The 16,244-nt window shown below is 48.4% G+C and overlaps 1 protein-coding gene across 3 annotated transcripts in view; it reads right to left on the minus strand.

Moving 5' to 3' along the window:
• Positions 1–13,856: 13,856 nt before the first annotated feature.
• PHF2 (PHD finger protein 2) overlaps positions 13,857–16,244 on the minus strand; it is an 87,428-nt gene continuing 85,040 nt past the window's right edge. For all 3 annotated transcript variants that reach the window (XM_082321990.1, XM_082321991.1, XM_082321989.1), the window contains one exon: positions 13,857–14,940. In XM_082321990.1, the coding sequence (XP_082178116.1) occupies positions 14,852–14,940 (89 nt within the window). In that variant the 3' untranslated portion in view covers positions 13,857–14,851. The remainder of the gene's footprint in view (positions 14,941–16,244) is intronic.

Raw genomic sequence — 16,244 nt, forward strand, 5'->3', positions numbered from 1 at the left:
CTGCTCTGCCAGCAGCACTCAGCCTCACAAATCCATCTTTCCCAACCTCCAGCCCCCAAAAAAGCGCAGACATGATGTGTTCCTTTCACATCCCCCAAACTCCCCGAAACAGAGTGCCACGTGCCAGGCTCAGGTTAACCCCCCAGTTTTCCATGCTGTCAGAGCTCCAGGAGCATCATTCTGACAGTCAAAGCAAGCTGCTCAGCCCATGCCATGTTTGCCTGCAAGGAAATGGGATGTTTATGTTTATTCAAATTGATACTGATGGATTACAATTTTGTTCCATTTAGCAGCTGTTTGGACCATTTTATACCGCAAAAGGAGATTAAGATCCAAAGTACTGTAAGGCTGTGTTATTAATAACAGCTGTTTAATAGCAATAACAATGAATAAGAATTTGAAGTATGGCTTTTAGCTATTGTTATGTCTAAGGTTAGTTTGTTTTTCCTATATATAAATATATATATATATATATATAAAATACATATATATATATATATATAAAATATATAAGGAATATACCGATGGGCAAAGTGAGGTCTTTCCAGATAACCCCCCCCAACTATTCTAGATTTCTCATCCTAGTCACTCATTACAGAAAATAATGTTTAAGAAGCAGTGTAATGCGTTTTGTGAATCTGTAGGTAGATCTGAGCTCAGGACTCCCACTGTAGGGCCGTGCAGAAGGGCTGCAGCCAAATTGCACATGGATCTATCAGCCACAAGCGCATTGTCCCATAGCAAAACTAAGCACATTTTTCAAAGGGAAATGCTTCTTAAATACTGTGTCCTGCCAGTCTGCCTTTGGTACACTGAATTAGCTGCTTGTTCATGGGATGCTGGCAATAACAATGCTCTAAGAAATAGCAAACCTTTAACTAGCAGCAGCAATGACACTTTTCTCCATTGGAATTGCTGCATAGACAACAACTTACTTCTGTCCCTGCTCACCTCTTAGGGTTATACCCCACCAGAAGCCCTGCGTAGCCCATGGGAGATGCTGCTGGGGCTTCTGCTCTCCTTGCTCAGATCTGGTGCCTAAGCCAGGGTCTGCCTTGGGAAAGAGACGTGGGCCAAGGTTTATCTATCTCACCCAGCCCAATGTGTAAATAGGGAAAGATGCCTGTATTTGAGGACTGCAGGCACCAAATGGCCTATTTATTTACCACTGTGCAAATCTGTACTGTGCACATATAGCAGGATTAATGTGACTTCCTGGGACAGATGTGTGCATATGAAGTGCCTCACCTGGCCAAGCAGTTACTGACCATTTAAGGTCAGAGTGGAGATAGTTTTCAGAAAGAAATCTCCCTTGACTTCTGCATATAAATAAATTGCTGCTGACAAGAAGTAACTATAACAGAGTCTGGTTCCTTGTCATTATTGGCTAGCGCAAGGAAGAAGATAATAGTTGAAAATACAGCTTTAAATGTGAGGCACCCTTTTATTTTGTACAAATACTCTAAAATTAGACCATATAAAGAACACTAAAACATATGACTATTACATTTTAAGTGACCGGTTAAATCCAAAGAAAAAAATCTTGGGTTCTTATCCTGTCTGACAGGTGGCTTACTTCTGATCCCACCTCTTAATCTTTGAAGTCATGTTTTCTTTCAAAGTCAGTAATTCTGTTTTAAAAGGAGATTGGGTTATGTAGGACAATGTATTATGAAGCATAGAGTGCGCTGCTGGCAAATAAAATATTTAAAAAAAAAAAAATTCAAGATCAATTTGTTGACCTGGCGACACTGCAAGACATATATCCATTTCAGAGGTCTGTGAGTTTGAGGTTGGATAGTTTTTATATATTTGCAGTATTTAACATGCATGGAATTGTGCACAAGTAATGAGTTCCAACAGGATCTGTTGGTAACATTCCAAACATACCTCTTGCTACTTTCTCTGCAGCGGCGTTCCTGGTAGCGTGTCACACACTGCACGGACATTGCAGTCTGAGTGAATGCAACTGCGAGTGCTGCTGGAGTGGGCTGGCCTGCAGCACATTAATGAATGATGATGGTTGGTTGGGAATTGGAAAGATGATGGTTGGGTGGGAATTTCCTGGAAAGGATCATGCCAATCATATGGAGTGAGGTCCTGAGGTTCAGGCTGAAGCTCTGCTCCTTACACTGTCCCTTACCTGCCCATTTAGTATTGTAGTTATCGTGTTCCTCCTTGCATGCACACGGCGGCTCAACCATCTGAAAGGGCTCTATGTTGCCTGAGGTTTACAGGCCTTTCCCTTGTGCCAGCAGGTGCACGGCATTTCATGGCAATGTAGGAATATGTGGCCTCCACTTAACAGGGATCAACAAGAAATTAATCTGATGAGATAGATAGCTTTTGTGGGTTTCTTCCTCCTCAGTGCAAAGTTATACTGAACCCTCTCCCAGCCCCTTTTCCCCTCTATTGCCAGAAAATGCTGCTGCGAAGGAACACGTGACATAGAGGTACAACCAACGTACGTACCCTTTCGGAGGAGGCGCAGCAGTAGGAAAGTGGTGTTGTTGGTGGTGTGATGTGGCTGGCAGTCCACCTCCAGCAGCGGCTCTGATGGCAGCGATTGCAGTGCCACGCTCTGCCCTTACCAGGACAAAAAGCCCTGCCAAGAACAATTGGAAGCAGATGCTCTTAGGCTCATAGTCGGTCCTCCAAAACCCGAGGATATCCATTTGCAGACACAGAAAGAGGCACGCTAACGTTGCCCTTGCTAACAGTTCACCAGCCTTTTTGTCTACTGCAAGGTAAGCATGAATCAAAAAACCACTTGCTGCCCAAGTTTTACAGATTTATTTCTCCCCCTGCTCCTCATTTAGCAAACCAAGATTGTTAAAACTCAGGAAAATATTTCATGAGGCTCCTGTTGCGTAATGATTGAGTTGGTGTTGCTCTTGAATAAAAATGATAGACGAGGGAGGTCAGAAATGGCCTAGGAAGGGTACAGCTGTTTTGCCATATAGTTTTGTGAGTTACAGGTTATCCAGCCTTGCCAAAGCAGAGGGGTTGGGGGAGATTAACTGTGGTCTTTGTCAACAGTCATCTGGTTGTTAATGTTCGTTAATGTATTGCTGAGAGACTAGTGGAAGGTTTTGCAGCGAGCACTGTGCAGATCTACAGTATCAATAGCACTACGCAAACTGTTTCTTTTGACAGCAAACACAAAATCTATAGAAACAAAGAGTCTGCTCTTTTTAACTCTGAGCACCAAAATAACGAGGACTTTTGGTTTACTTGCTCATTTGCTTTTATTATAGGTGACTTGATATTCTGCACAATAAGGAACATGCTCAGAGGAACAGGCCATATTTTCAGACATGGAAGAATTATCTGGAGAAATGCCATCCTTCCTCCTGTCTCTCTGATATCCTCTGGGCTCATCGCTCAATAGCTCTGGCCTGTCAGAAGAACTGATGAAGGCACCCAACTCTTTATCAGACCTTGAAGTGTGCCAACACCCTCCATTCCCAGTAATTTCACTATATGTAACCGGATAATTTACCTTTGGTGACCTGAAAACCCATGGCCTTCCTCACACACACAGTCTTGCCCTATAACCAACCCAGCCTCTCACCTTGTGGTCCCATTCTGCAAATGACAACTCTGTGAATATCCTTTTGTTTGCTTCTCCCAGGCAATCTTTGCCCCCCCCCCCCCCCTTTTTTTTTTTCTTGCAAGCTCCCTTCTGTACATGGAGTAACGTTCCTGTGACTGTCACAGGGGTAGTTATGTCCCTCCCTCTGAAAGGTCTGTTTTGACGTTCTGAACATATTGGACTCTTCATAATAGAAAGGGTAGGAAAGACTTTTGGGGACTTCTTGTAAATGATGTATTAAAACAGGCAGCACACGTGAGATTTATCAATGTGAGATTTTTAGGTGTTTGCTTTGTATCTCTCCCCTCTCCTTATACATGGTAGACAGTTAGCCACCAGGGGTGATGGCACCAGACCCTTACAATGCGTGTGGGTGGTCTCCAGAGAGGTCTGGGTATTGTGGGAAGGCCTGTAACTAATAAGAAGAACTTTTCTGTCGCAAGGATGAATCAGGCCAGTGTGAGTTGCTATAGTTGGCATTAGCACTGTGGTACCAGCTGGATTACTCCTCAGATTGTCCCCCTTCTGTGGGGAGATGCATGGTCAACTGAGCTGAACTCTGGAGAGCAAGAAGCCAATGGCTGGCAGCTTCCTTGATCCAAAGCCCACTGAGGTTGATGGAAAGCCTCAGCACTGTGACTCTGGCAATGTGGTGTCAATAGTTCACAATGATGAGAGTTTGGAGAGTACTTTGGGGAGCACCCACTTGGCTTGAATGTGAAGGGTGAGTCTGACAGTGGAGCTTCTGTCATTTCAATGAATTTAGACAGTTGGTGAGAAGGCAACCCACACCACACAGACACACGAGCAATCATCAGAAATGTTCGCCACAACAGCATCTCCAGCAGACATATTTTATTACTTGTGCTCATATCATGTCCTATGAAAAGTCAGTTTGGGGCTCTGACAATCTGCAGGTACAGTATTTGTACTTTCTCTCCTTTTCACCTAAAGAGCGATGAGAAGCGTCACTTTTATCAAGAGGAGAGCACTAAATGCAGAGCCAGGACAGCTCTAGAATATGAAGGGCGCTTGGGCTGCACCAAGAGGACACTTTCATGGCATTTTCACACTGGAAGTACACTTGGAAAGTGCACAGAAACTGGTCAGAAGGAGAACTCATCATGCTGTGTGTGCCATTGCTGTATGAAGGGCAAGTGTTCCTCCAGCATGACACAAAGGGGACATCTGCTCTGGCCAGTAACAACACATGCAACGCAGGATCCTACTGCCTGCAGGTCTGTGCTATCTAAACAGTTGAGAACTGTAGGAATCCAGCTAACTACATTGTTAGTCCTACCTAAAAAATACTCAGCAAGGCTCTGGAAGGAATAAAAGTGCAAAGTGATAATTGGGAGCTCAATGGAAATACAACTGCAATGGGGGTGAGTAAGCCATGGTGGTTTGAGAAGCATCAGACATGAGGAATGAGTCATTTTCATGAGATAAACCACCATATAAACAGGCCCCATCTGATGTTTTTTTCCTCTTCATATGCTACTGTACCCAGCTAAAACATACTGAAAACAAATGGCAGAGTTTCTTAATTGAAGTTAATTGCTTTGCCTGGATGTATTTAATTTCCTGTTCAATTTTAAGCATTGGGCAAACAAACTCTAGCGTTAATCTTTTCTTCTTTCCTATAGCAAATGTTCCTTTCTGATCCTCAAATCATATTTGTGACATTGTGCAGAAAATGGAGAATCACAATGTCCTTGGTGATTTACAGGGTTTTTTTCCCATTGCACATAGCTCAGAAGCTTATGAAAAGCTCTGACTGTTAAGGTCACACATTACAAAGCAGAGTTACTTTCTCTTTGGACATTTGTGGCTAGTGCAGGCTTTCGCCAGTGCTGGAAGCTGGTGGCCTAAGGAGCAACCAGAACCTTCCTGAAACAGCCCTGGATCAAGCAGAACGTTGTAGATGAAAAAGAAAAGCATTAATGAGCATCATGGATTAAATCTGCCTGGATATTAGAGGGGCAAAAAGTCAATTTACAGTGGTTTTCAAATGGCTCTGTGATAGACAAGCTACAATGAAAGTGTCTGGCAATGAAACAGTGTCTTGGAAAAACTGAGGTGTGTAGCTAGAGAAAAAGAAAAGTTTCCTTTGTCTCAAGAGCAAAAAAGTCACCTAATGCAATGAAGGCTTAATCCCTGCAGATGGTCTGAAGACACAGCATCTTTATTCTCTTCTCACTAGCATCTGTTGAAAAGTTGTCATCGCTGCTTATGCCTAATGCCGGACAGGGAACAATTTGTGTAAAACCTGCTCAAGATAACAAGCTCGTTAATAGCTTATATTCTGTGTAAGCGGCCAAGGTACACTTAGCTATGACAGTTTTCTTTCAGTGGGCTGGGGAGCTGTTATCAGCTCTGACAGGGCAGAACGGGTGGAATGTGGGGAACAAAAGCCCCACACAAAGGGAGCACTTTAGGTCTGGAGCGTGTCTGGCTTCCTCCAGCTTCCTAGAGGCTACACAGTGATGGGGCACACGGTGAGATTCTTTAATTAATATTTCATTCTCAGAGTGAGTTTCAAGTTATCCCTTGAGAGAAGTTAAAGGTTTGCACATTTTGAGGCAAAGTAACCAGGCTGGTGAGCTTGAATTAAGAAAGTATGTTGAAAGGAGCTGTTACAATCTTTAACCTTGGGCAAGGGACACGTAAACCATATGGCATTAGTTCACTTTTTTATTGTATAACTTGTTCTATGTCCTATTTTACAGTCTGCTCCAATAAATTTATACATAAATGCTGCTAGGAAACATTCACCCCTTCTTCCCTTTCTACCTCCTCTGGACTGGGGCATCTGATATTCTGTATTCCGCGGAGGTGTTTGTTTTCCAAACCAACCCACCAAATATATATTTTATGACAGCAATAAAATAAAGTGGCTATGTGGCTGGAACTGCTGAGCTCAGCAAAGAAAGTGAAAAAAATAGCCAGTGGAGGAGAGTTTCTGCTGCTGGCAAGTGCAAGGAGTCTAGATAAAGCAGGCTGGTGGGTCATCCAGCCTTCACAGTGAAGAGCTGTGTGACACATGGGTGTAGGGCTGCACACATACGGCACATTGGGCACTGCAGTAACAGAATCACATCAGTCATTACCAGCAAGATTATAACCACCGATGTAGCTGAAGGATGAAACTGTGTCACTCATCATGGGCCTCATCCTTAGGGTTCTCTGTCCAAGGGAATGGGAAAAAGAAAGGCTACTTACTGGCAAAACAGGCAGAAGCAATTCCTCTGAACTTTCACAGCAAGCCACTGGCCAACCTGGGAACATCATCCAGCTTTCAGCCTGCCAGCCCGGGACAAGCCCACGCCGTCAGAGCCAGAATGTGTAGCAGCATGCTCCCACCCTTTCCCTCAGGCTGGCGCTCACCGGAGCCTGCTTGAGGCCAGCCAAGAGGACGTGCACCGGCTGTGGAGGGAAGTTCTCCCCAGAGCTGATCAACAGAGGGTGGCCCTGCAAGCCTAGGTTGGTTGGAGCCATCAGGTGGCTATGGTACTATGTCAAAGCTGAGCTGCTCTGTCCAGCGTCTTCTCATTCTCTATGCCATGGGTTATTGTTAGGCAGCGGTCTCTTAATACAGCTGTAATTCCTCAGGATACAGCTTGCTCAAGAGAGCAAAGTAATTACAGATCTCAGACTTGTAAACTGGAGGTACAATAGGAAAAATTATGCCACTATGTGTTGACTGGTTTACCTATGAGCTTATCAGGTGCAATTTGAAGAAAGCCCTCCCTGGCTGTGCACAGAGAGAGAGAAGCACTTAATCCATCTAATGGCTCCCATGACATTGATATACTACCTCTTTCACTGCTGTGTTAAGGACCTCTCAAGCATTCTGCTTATGCACCCCTGGGTGACATTATCCTGGCGTGTTATGGCCGCTGGCACACCTAGGTTAAAAAGAATCCTGTGGTGTCTCAGGGGAAACCAGTTAAATTTTTATTGTCCATTCATCAAGGTACAGCCCGAACCCTGTAGAGACTCCTTCTGTGAGGAGCTGTGCTCGAATTATTTGCCCAGTCTACCACAGTGGTGCACCTTACTTGCATGAAGTGTCTCACCTTCACGGCCTGTGTAGCGCTGCACCTTCTGCTTTGATCAAGATGTTCCTACAAAACAGCATCTTGTTTGTTCAGCCTGCCAGCAAATGAGGGGGGGTATCGGTCTGCTGGGGCTGGAGGTACATCATGGTGCGGCAAAAGAAAGAGGAAGGGCAGAGAGGAAAGGAAGGAAAGGAATTTTGGGGGTCAGGGACTTCTCAGTAGGTCTGTGAATAGCACCACATTAAAGAGGGATCCAGCTCTGAGAAAGGGCCATTTGTTCCACATCACAAATGCAGGGAACATAAATCCTCTCTGAGGTAGATGGTCCCTGTAGTGTAAAGTGGACCAAGAATGAAGACGTGTGGGGAGAGAATACACAAATGGCCTTGTGCTAAAAGTCCTCCGGTTATATCGAAGAAACCAACACCCAGACTTTGTAGTACCTTCTTGATTGAACCATCACCATAAAACAGACCCTGCACACTCGCGTGGTTCTTACAGAGGTCTGCGGCACAAGTGCAGAGTCTTTGTGAAGTAACAGCAGGTTTTGCATGACCACAAAGCAAGGTATGCAAAAGAGCTGTGGTCACAGCAGAGGTCTGACCCGTGGTGCCCACTGCCCTCCCCCAGCTAACAGTGAGAAATGAGTGATGAACACCCTTACAGTATGGGCATGAGGCTCATGTGCAGGCTGGCGTGAGGAGCTGAACCAAAGATGCCCCAGTGACCTCAGGAAGAAAGAGTGCATCGTGTTTTCCTTGGGCTGCCAAAGAAAGCTTTTTAAACAGTAAATGAAGGAGCAGTGTAAACACAAAGCCTTTTAAGATGTGTCTCCTTGTCACTTAAGTGACTGCTAATTAATAATTTGATGGAGTTGAAGGTGAGGCAAAGACTCGTAGTCTGCACAGGGTCTGAAAACGCCTACCAGTGTGCGAAGGGGCGAGCCAAGGAGTGAGTTGAGCCCTGCCTGGCAGCTATAGGCTGTTATGTGCCTTTCTCTGAGAAGTGCGCCATGGAGCTAAATGTTTAGTAAATACATTTAGCTGGGGGAAAGAAGTATGTGAAGTTTGACAGAAGAGTGACCTAAAAATGGGCCTCAAAGTGGGTCTTCCCAGCAGACTGGAAACAGAAGGAAATTATAATTATTACACTTTTAAGAGAAGAGGAGAAGCAGACTTTCTCTCATGACATACAGAGAACAACTTCAAAACTGTTTACACAAATGCTGTGAATTCTGCGGGGTGGGTACGACAAATCCATGTCAGACGTTAATGGAAAGAACGGCGTTTGTAGTGCAAGATGGCAGCATGCCACCGTTTTAAGTAACAAACGTGCTCTCTGCAGTGCAGTCAGTGTGCCCTGATCAGAGATGAAAGATGAATGTAGGGCGTGTGAGATTAACGTGGGGCTGTGCCAAATGTCCATTTTTGAATGATTCTTGTCAGTTTAAAGACAGAAACAGTAGAAATCCAAATGTTGTTAGCAATCATTTACCAGGAGCAGCCAACAGCCTCTCTCAACGTGTACAGAAATTACCTCCCTGGCAATGGCATTCTTTCTATACTGAGCAGTAGATTTATGAATTTCCAGTTGCCAATCACTGTAAAAGTAAAATGTAAGGTGCACTTATTGTCCCTCCTGCAGGTAGCTCCACATTGGCAAAAAAAAATAATTAAAAAGTATTTCACCTGAGTCTGCAAAAGTGCCCAGTACAGCACCCATTAAGCACAGTGAGAATACCCGAGGGTGTTACGTGCCCTCAGCCAACTTAGCAGGAGTAAACGTGTTACACCCTGTGGCCTCTTCAAATGCCTATGGGGAATGTAAAGTGTACCCATGCTGCATGTGGAGCTGGACAAGTGGAAGGCAGCAGGATCTCCGCACAGCTGATCTTGGAGTGGAGGTTTGGAGCAGCATTCGCCAAGCACAGCAGCAAGGCAGAGGGGACTAGGACAGTCCGGGGGCTGCTAGAGGTATTGCATGTTGACTGCAGTTGTACAGGCTGTATTTTCAGTGTGAGATATTGTAACAAAAAAAAAAAAGTGACTTTTTGTCTCACTGGTATCCAAACAGCTTTCACTCGTGCTTGCTCGGAGGCCTGCTGGAGAGCCCTGCTGAGGAGCTGGGGAGAGATCAGACCTGTGCCAGGCATCCTTTGTCTCTGTTGTCAGCATGAGGCTGCTGTGTTGACGGAAAGCACCGAGCCAGCCAGAGGGTAAGTTGGGCTGGCCCCCCATTTTCCTATCTATGCTCTAGTTTTTTGTATTACATTTGTGTGGGATAAGAACTTGTCAAATGCAGAGCCTTCTGGAGTTCTTCCAAGAAGGGGTGGAGGAGTTGCCTGGAAATGGTGTTAACTGCACAGGGTCAGCAGCCCATCTGTAGAGACAAAGACGCTATTACACTTCTACCAACCATGCGTAGTGAATGCCAGGATTGAGCTACACACCTCATCATCTGGTGCATAAGCATATGACTGAAAGACACCGACTACTTGGGGGCACGGAGGAAGGGCAAAATCTGTGGAGGCAAAGGAAGCAATAACAATTCAGGAAATAGGCAAGAGATTTGAAATGACTGGACGGAATCACAGACTGAAGAATGATTTATAATGAGCCACTGCACGTTCTTCCTAGGGAAGAGACTGAAAAAGCCAAGATAAACCAGGAGAATGGCGAGAAGCCCCTGGCAACCCAAGAGGCCAGCAAGGCAGTCCTTTCTGAAATGCCATCATGGAATTATCCAAGAAGCAGCATGTGAAACATGTTTGCAGCACTAGCCTCAAACCTTACTACTGGCTACGGATAAGGAAGGGTAAGAAATGCTTTGGAAAGTGTAAAGACACTGTTCAAACTTCTGATGGCCATGCTACATGTAATGGAAACCACATTGTCCAACAATTAAAGTTGCCCATCCTGCTGCCAGGAGGCAGGCCAGGCCGACCAGCATCCTGCAGCAGGAATGCACAGGGGCTGCATTGCCTGTGGACAGCCCCGGGCCGATGTTGCTGGAAAAGCCTCTGTGCTTGTAAACGAGGCCAGCTCGAGTTGTTGATTAAGATGAAGCACTTGGGCTCTCCTGTCCATGCTTTCTAAAGGCATCCAAAGGGGACTTTGTGAAAGCTAGGATCCTCCCGGCTGAATCCCAGGGACATGGACAGTCAGGTTCTGTACTGCATTGTCCCATGCCAGCCCTGGGCTACTGCAAAGGGGAGCTGGAGCAGCAACTCTTTTGTCACTGGATGAGAGCTGCAGCTCTGTACCAATTTGCCAGTGCAGTCTCCTTTGGACTGTAGCAACTACGGTCTGTCATTGCTTATTTCTGAGGGTGTGTTCTGCACAAACTGAAGCAGAGCTTTGCAGTGGCCTCCTCGGGCTGCTGGTAGCTGTACACTGGAACGAGTCACAGGGCATCCTCAACTGCACTGGAATAAACCTGGTAAACAAAGGCTGTACGGGTCACCAAGCCTTAGGAGGTGTTAGGCATTTTATTACAACAGGTCCTATTTTACAGGCTGTGGTTGTTTCTGAACTGTGAACTCCCCCAGCTGGTGAAGGCCTGCTATTACCATCAGACACCTTCCTCCAGTCCAAAATGTCTCTGTGAGGACATACTGCAAGACCAACCCCAAAAACTCTCCAGCATTCGGGGTCAGTCGGAGGCCGGAGGGGAAATCTGAGCGATGCAGATATGCAGGATGATGCACTGACATAGCCTACTGAAGCAAGCAGTGCGGCAGCATGTCTCGTCTGTCTGTTTGTGAAGGGGAACAAGGTCAACATGCGTTTACAGATGTTGAATGCTTGGAGGGGTTTGTCTGTCTCATGAAGTCTGAGCACCGTGGGATGCTGGGCGGGAATGTGGGAAGAGCCAAACCCCCAGCAGCTGTGGGCACAGCAGTTTCTCTATCAATGCTCTATCGATATCCATGAGGAAACGTCACACTTAGACTGCTTCGGGGTGTGACTTCAGAGAACACAGCCACAAAACCTGGCCCATGGCACATGTTTCAGGTCACTTGCACATTCTTTTGGCCTTTTAACATAAGATTCTCTATACATAACAGATCACTGACCATCCCTGATGGACCTTAAAGCCTTATTGCTAACACATAAAAGCATCAGGAACACTGCTGCACAGCATAAATGGGAAGGCAGCATGTACCAAAGAAACTGCTGTTCACCTGCTTAGCAGCACACACCCTCACGTGGTCTTAAAGCACCTGGTCATGCTGCTGCACTGATGCAAGGGGACAAGCTGAGGTAGGAGTTTACAGCCAGCAAACATCGTACTCTTGATCCACTCTGAGTTCATGCGGGCACCAACCTGCTCTAGCACGTGTTGGAGATGGAGCCAAAACACCCTTCCAACAGGAAAATGAAACATTTTATTTGGGCTCTAGGTGAGCTTCTCACCAGTTCAGTGAGCCAATGCAAGATGCTCACTGGGAATACACAGGCAGGAGTGGGAAGATGTGGGGATGCAGGCAGGACACATCCCGGCTGGCAGTGGTTTCACCGCTTTTGGAGGGAACCCTTGAGTAAAGGTGGGAATTAGGTGGGATTGGGAGCTCGTGTAGTCGGAATCACCATCTATCGAAAGCACTACTGGTTTTGCCTGTGACTTTGTAAGGAGCTAATGGTCAACATTTGACTAAGTAAGTTCTCTGCTGGATGGCAGTGAGAGAGGACCAAACTGCTGCCTCTTTTGCTAGGTCCACCCAGGGCCTGAAGCCCTGTTCCCCACAGGAACATTCCCTGGGCCCCCATATATACCTGCTGCCTGTATATACTTGCCATGCTGTCTTCGGCCAAAAGCTTACCCTTGGTTGAAAATAACTTCTCAGCCTTCCTTTAGATCCCTCAATCCAAATGGGTTCTCAGAGCCTTCCCCTGGGAAACAGTCTTCACCAACTGACCACGTGTCACCACTGCCTGCCTGCCTTGAAAGCTGACATCTAACAGATCAGTTTTGCAATGCCTCATGCTGCATGTAGTATCAGGCATCCACCTCTCCTGCGCACCCATGGCCTTTGTGTTTGCCTGCTGTGCATCACTGAGACCCAGGACAGACACACGGTGTAGACATTTCAGAGGCAAAGCCTCCCAAAAAGGAAGCCATCCCTCAACTGCACACCTGGCTGCCTGTCTTTCTTAAGGAATTACTTACAATGAAGCTTCATCAAAAGGCAACCTGTTTGAAGAGATGTGGCCAGTGAAAAGATCCGCATTATCCCATCATGTCATTGTCATCTAGTAGCCAAATACAACATGATTGGGGTTTGAGGCCACATCATGCTTACCTCTAGGCAGAGGACTCTGCAATGCTAACCTTGAGCTGGCTGGGGCTGTCAGACGGGGTAATGGGTAACTGCACAGGCCACAGTTTGCTCGTGTCACTGCCAGCATTGCATGGCCAAGTGCCAGGTAGCAGCCTATGTGCGGGCAATGTGAACGGCCTTGTGTTAGGAAAGAGAATGGCAGGAGCAACAGCAGTGGCACATGTCTATGGGGACCACATTCAGCCTCTCTGTGATAACCAAGGAGTATTTGGAAAACAGCCCCAGGGACAGGAGGGTCAATCTGGAGAAATGGCTCAAATTTAACGGTGAGATATCTGATGTTTCAATGAGTGAAAAGAAGGGGAAAGCCTGTAGCACCTGGTGACCTCCAAGATGGAGGAAGGAAGCAGAGGGAAACGAGTATGTTTGCTTGTCCAAGGGAGGTGGATGATGAGAGCAGTGCCGGGTGGTGGGCAGGCATGTCTGGGTGGACCATGGGGTATCTTACCAGGACACTCAAGCCCATGCCAAATTAGCCAGGGCTTCTTGTGGTGCTGCAGCAAGCAGAGGTCTTGGTAAGGGTTTTGGGTAGCAGATGGGGCACTGGCTGAGCACCCTGTGGTATGCTTGTAAAGGGGCAGCGGAGCCCCCCACCTGCCTGCTCCTGCTGAGGAGGGGGCTGGACAGGGCCGAGCGCCACGCCAGGCTGCCTGCCCTCCTCTGCCCGCTGCAGGCCTCTGCCCGCTCCTCCCGCCCCAATGCCTGCAGGGACCCCGCAGCTGCCCCTGCTCCCCCCTGAGCCCACGCACTGCCCCTCGCCCACCGCACAAAAAGGCCAGGCCCAGGCAGTTGTGTACAAAACCTGAAATAGTTTACTTTGCTTTCTTTTTTTTTCTTTTTGTCTTTTTTTAAACTTTGCTCTAGGTTTACTTAGATTTCGTGAACTCGATACAAGAGCATTTGATATGAATCGGTAAATAAAACACCGTCATAGATAGCCACGATAAACTTTGTTAGAAATGTACATGTCGCGAAAAAATAATAATACTAATAATAATAATCATAATAAAAAAAGCCGGCGCGACGCCCAGGCCAGCGCGGCCCTCACAGCCCTCGCCCATGGCCGCGGGTGGCTCTGGTTCCCCGCGGGCGCCACGCCCCGGTAATGTGTGTATATAAACAAAGCCCATAAGAAATGTACAAATATAAAAAGCTACAAACATTAATAAATTACATCGTCACAAAACACGGAAACACTCCACAAGGTGCTAGTAAAATAACTGTCTCCCTCCTCGTACAAGAAGTTACGCAAAGAGCTGGTACCAGCGGGCGGCGCCCCGGAGAGACTTTCCCCTTATAAAAAACCGGTGGTGGTTATTCCAAAAGCTATGTACAAGCTACATTCTAGGAAAAGGATGCCTCGGGAAACGCAGCTACACAGGGCGACAGGGGGTTGCCTGAGAAACGCGCCCAACGCCTCACAGCCCAACGGCCCCCTCCGCGCCCCGACGGCCCCGGCCCGGCCCGACCCGGCCCCGTGGCCCCGGCCGGCTCCGCCCGGCAGCACCGCCCCACCCGGGCCACCCCCTGCCCGCTCGCCGGGCGGGAAGAGGCGCGGCGTGGCGCGGCGGCTGCCCGCCTCGCTGCTGCTGCGCCGGCTGCTTTCCCCGAGGGCCGGGCCGGGGCCGGGCCGAGGGCACCGGCACGCTCCTCCGCGGCCGGGATTAGTATTAACTTTTTGCGGCTAGTCACTCTCAGCACTCTGAGAAAGGACATCTATATTAAAAAATATTTATAGCAGGATTCTGTACACTCCGACCGCTGAAAGTTAAAGGGATTATTGTCGTGGTGGCGAAGAGTCAAGCGGCAGCGTCCCCGAGCGCGGCACCGCCGGGCTGCCCGCCCACCCCGCCGCTAGAGCAGCAGCTTCCCGTTCCGGTGGATCTTCAGGATCTTGCCGAGCCGCTGCTTGGCCGTGGCCATCCCCTTCTTCGTGCGCTTTCCTGGAAGGAGAGCGGGGGAGCGGGGTGAGGGCCCGCTCCCGTCCCACACCACCCCACAGAAACAACCCCTCCGGCCCCACACCGGCGCCTCCTTCCTCCGGAGCCCCTCCAGGCTGCCCCGCAGCCAGCCCAGCCCCCTGCCCAGCACCTCCACGGCCACCACCGCCCCTCAAGCCGTCAGAGAGGGCTCGGCGGGGCACACGGCCTCTGCCGACCCAGCGCGACCGCGGCTGGGGCACGCTGCTTACCTGCACCCAAGGACACGTCCCTTTGAGCACACCCCGCTCAGGGTGCAGGCTCATCTCATCCCTTCTCTGCTGGGGCTCCTCCTGCTTCCATAGTGCCAGCCCTGCTGCCCTGTGCGCTCACCCGGCCTGGCTTGCCACTCATGGGTGACCTATTTGCCCACAGGGTGACAGGTCGAACCCAGCCATGCCAGCACTATCCCATTCCTCAGTGCCTCATGGGAGAGCCTGCACAGGCACCCCACAGCTCCTCGCACCCAGCAGGCTGTTGTAGTGCCTGCTTTCACCACGCACCCACACACTCTCAAGGGATCTCTGGGCACCTCTTTGCCATCCTCCAAGGGAAACCTGCAGCACAGGGATGCTGAGCTCACACGCCACCATGAGTCCTGGGCCAAGCACTGCCCTGAGGACACCTGGTCCCTTGCCCACCGCATGGAGACCAATCCACGTACTATCACAGCTCCACATTTCTTGCCATCTCTTCCGCTAGCACTAGAGAGACCACCTGCATCCAGCCTTGCCAGGACACTGAAAAGACGTGCGCGCGCGCACACACACACACACAGACACAGACACAGACACAGACACAGACACACACCCCTTCCTTCCTACAGATTCAGGCTAGCACCAAGGCACTACAACACACCCAAAGTGAACAATGTTCCCTGTCCCCATACTGATGAGCTGTGCAGTTCAGTGAGGTCTGTGCTCCCTGTGTACTGCTCCGCAGGGACTGGTGCAGCTACCACAGCTGCTCGCTGCCCCACCGCTTGCCAGCTACTGCCTTATGGCCAGAAACTCCCCTGGTCGCCAAGGCACCTGGGACTGCCAGGCACAACACAAACCCACGCAGCCTTTTCTCTTCCCATCATGCCGCCATTGATGCATTCTAGTGTGATACCTGCAGAGACTCAGCTCCTCTCTACTTTTCCCATCTGCATTAAGTGCCCCAGCCTTAAAGACCATGACAGTGTGGATGACACTTTCCATGGGAAGTTTCCTCATTTCTCATCCTTTTGCCTCACTCTTTAAGACTGAGAGACCTTCCCTGAGGAG

Source organism: Platalea leucorodia (genome assembly GCF_965183815.1).
Source record: "Platalea leucorodia genome assembly, chromosome: 9".
NCBI classification, from domain to species: Eukaryota; Metazoa; Chordata; class Aves; order Pelecaniformes; family Threskiornithidae; genus Platalea; species Platalea leucorodia.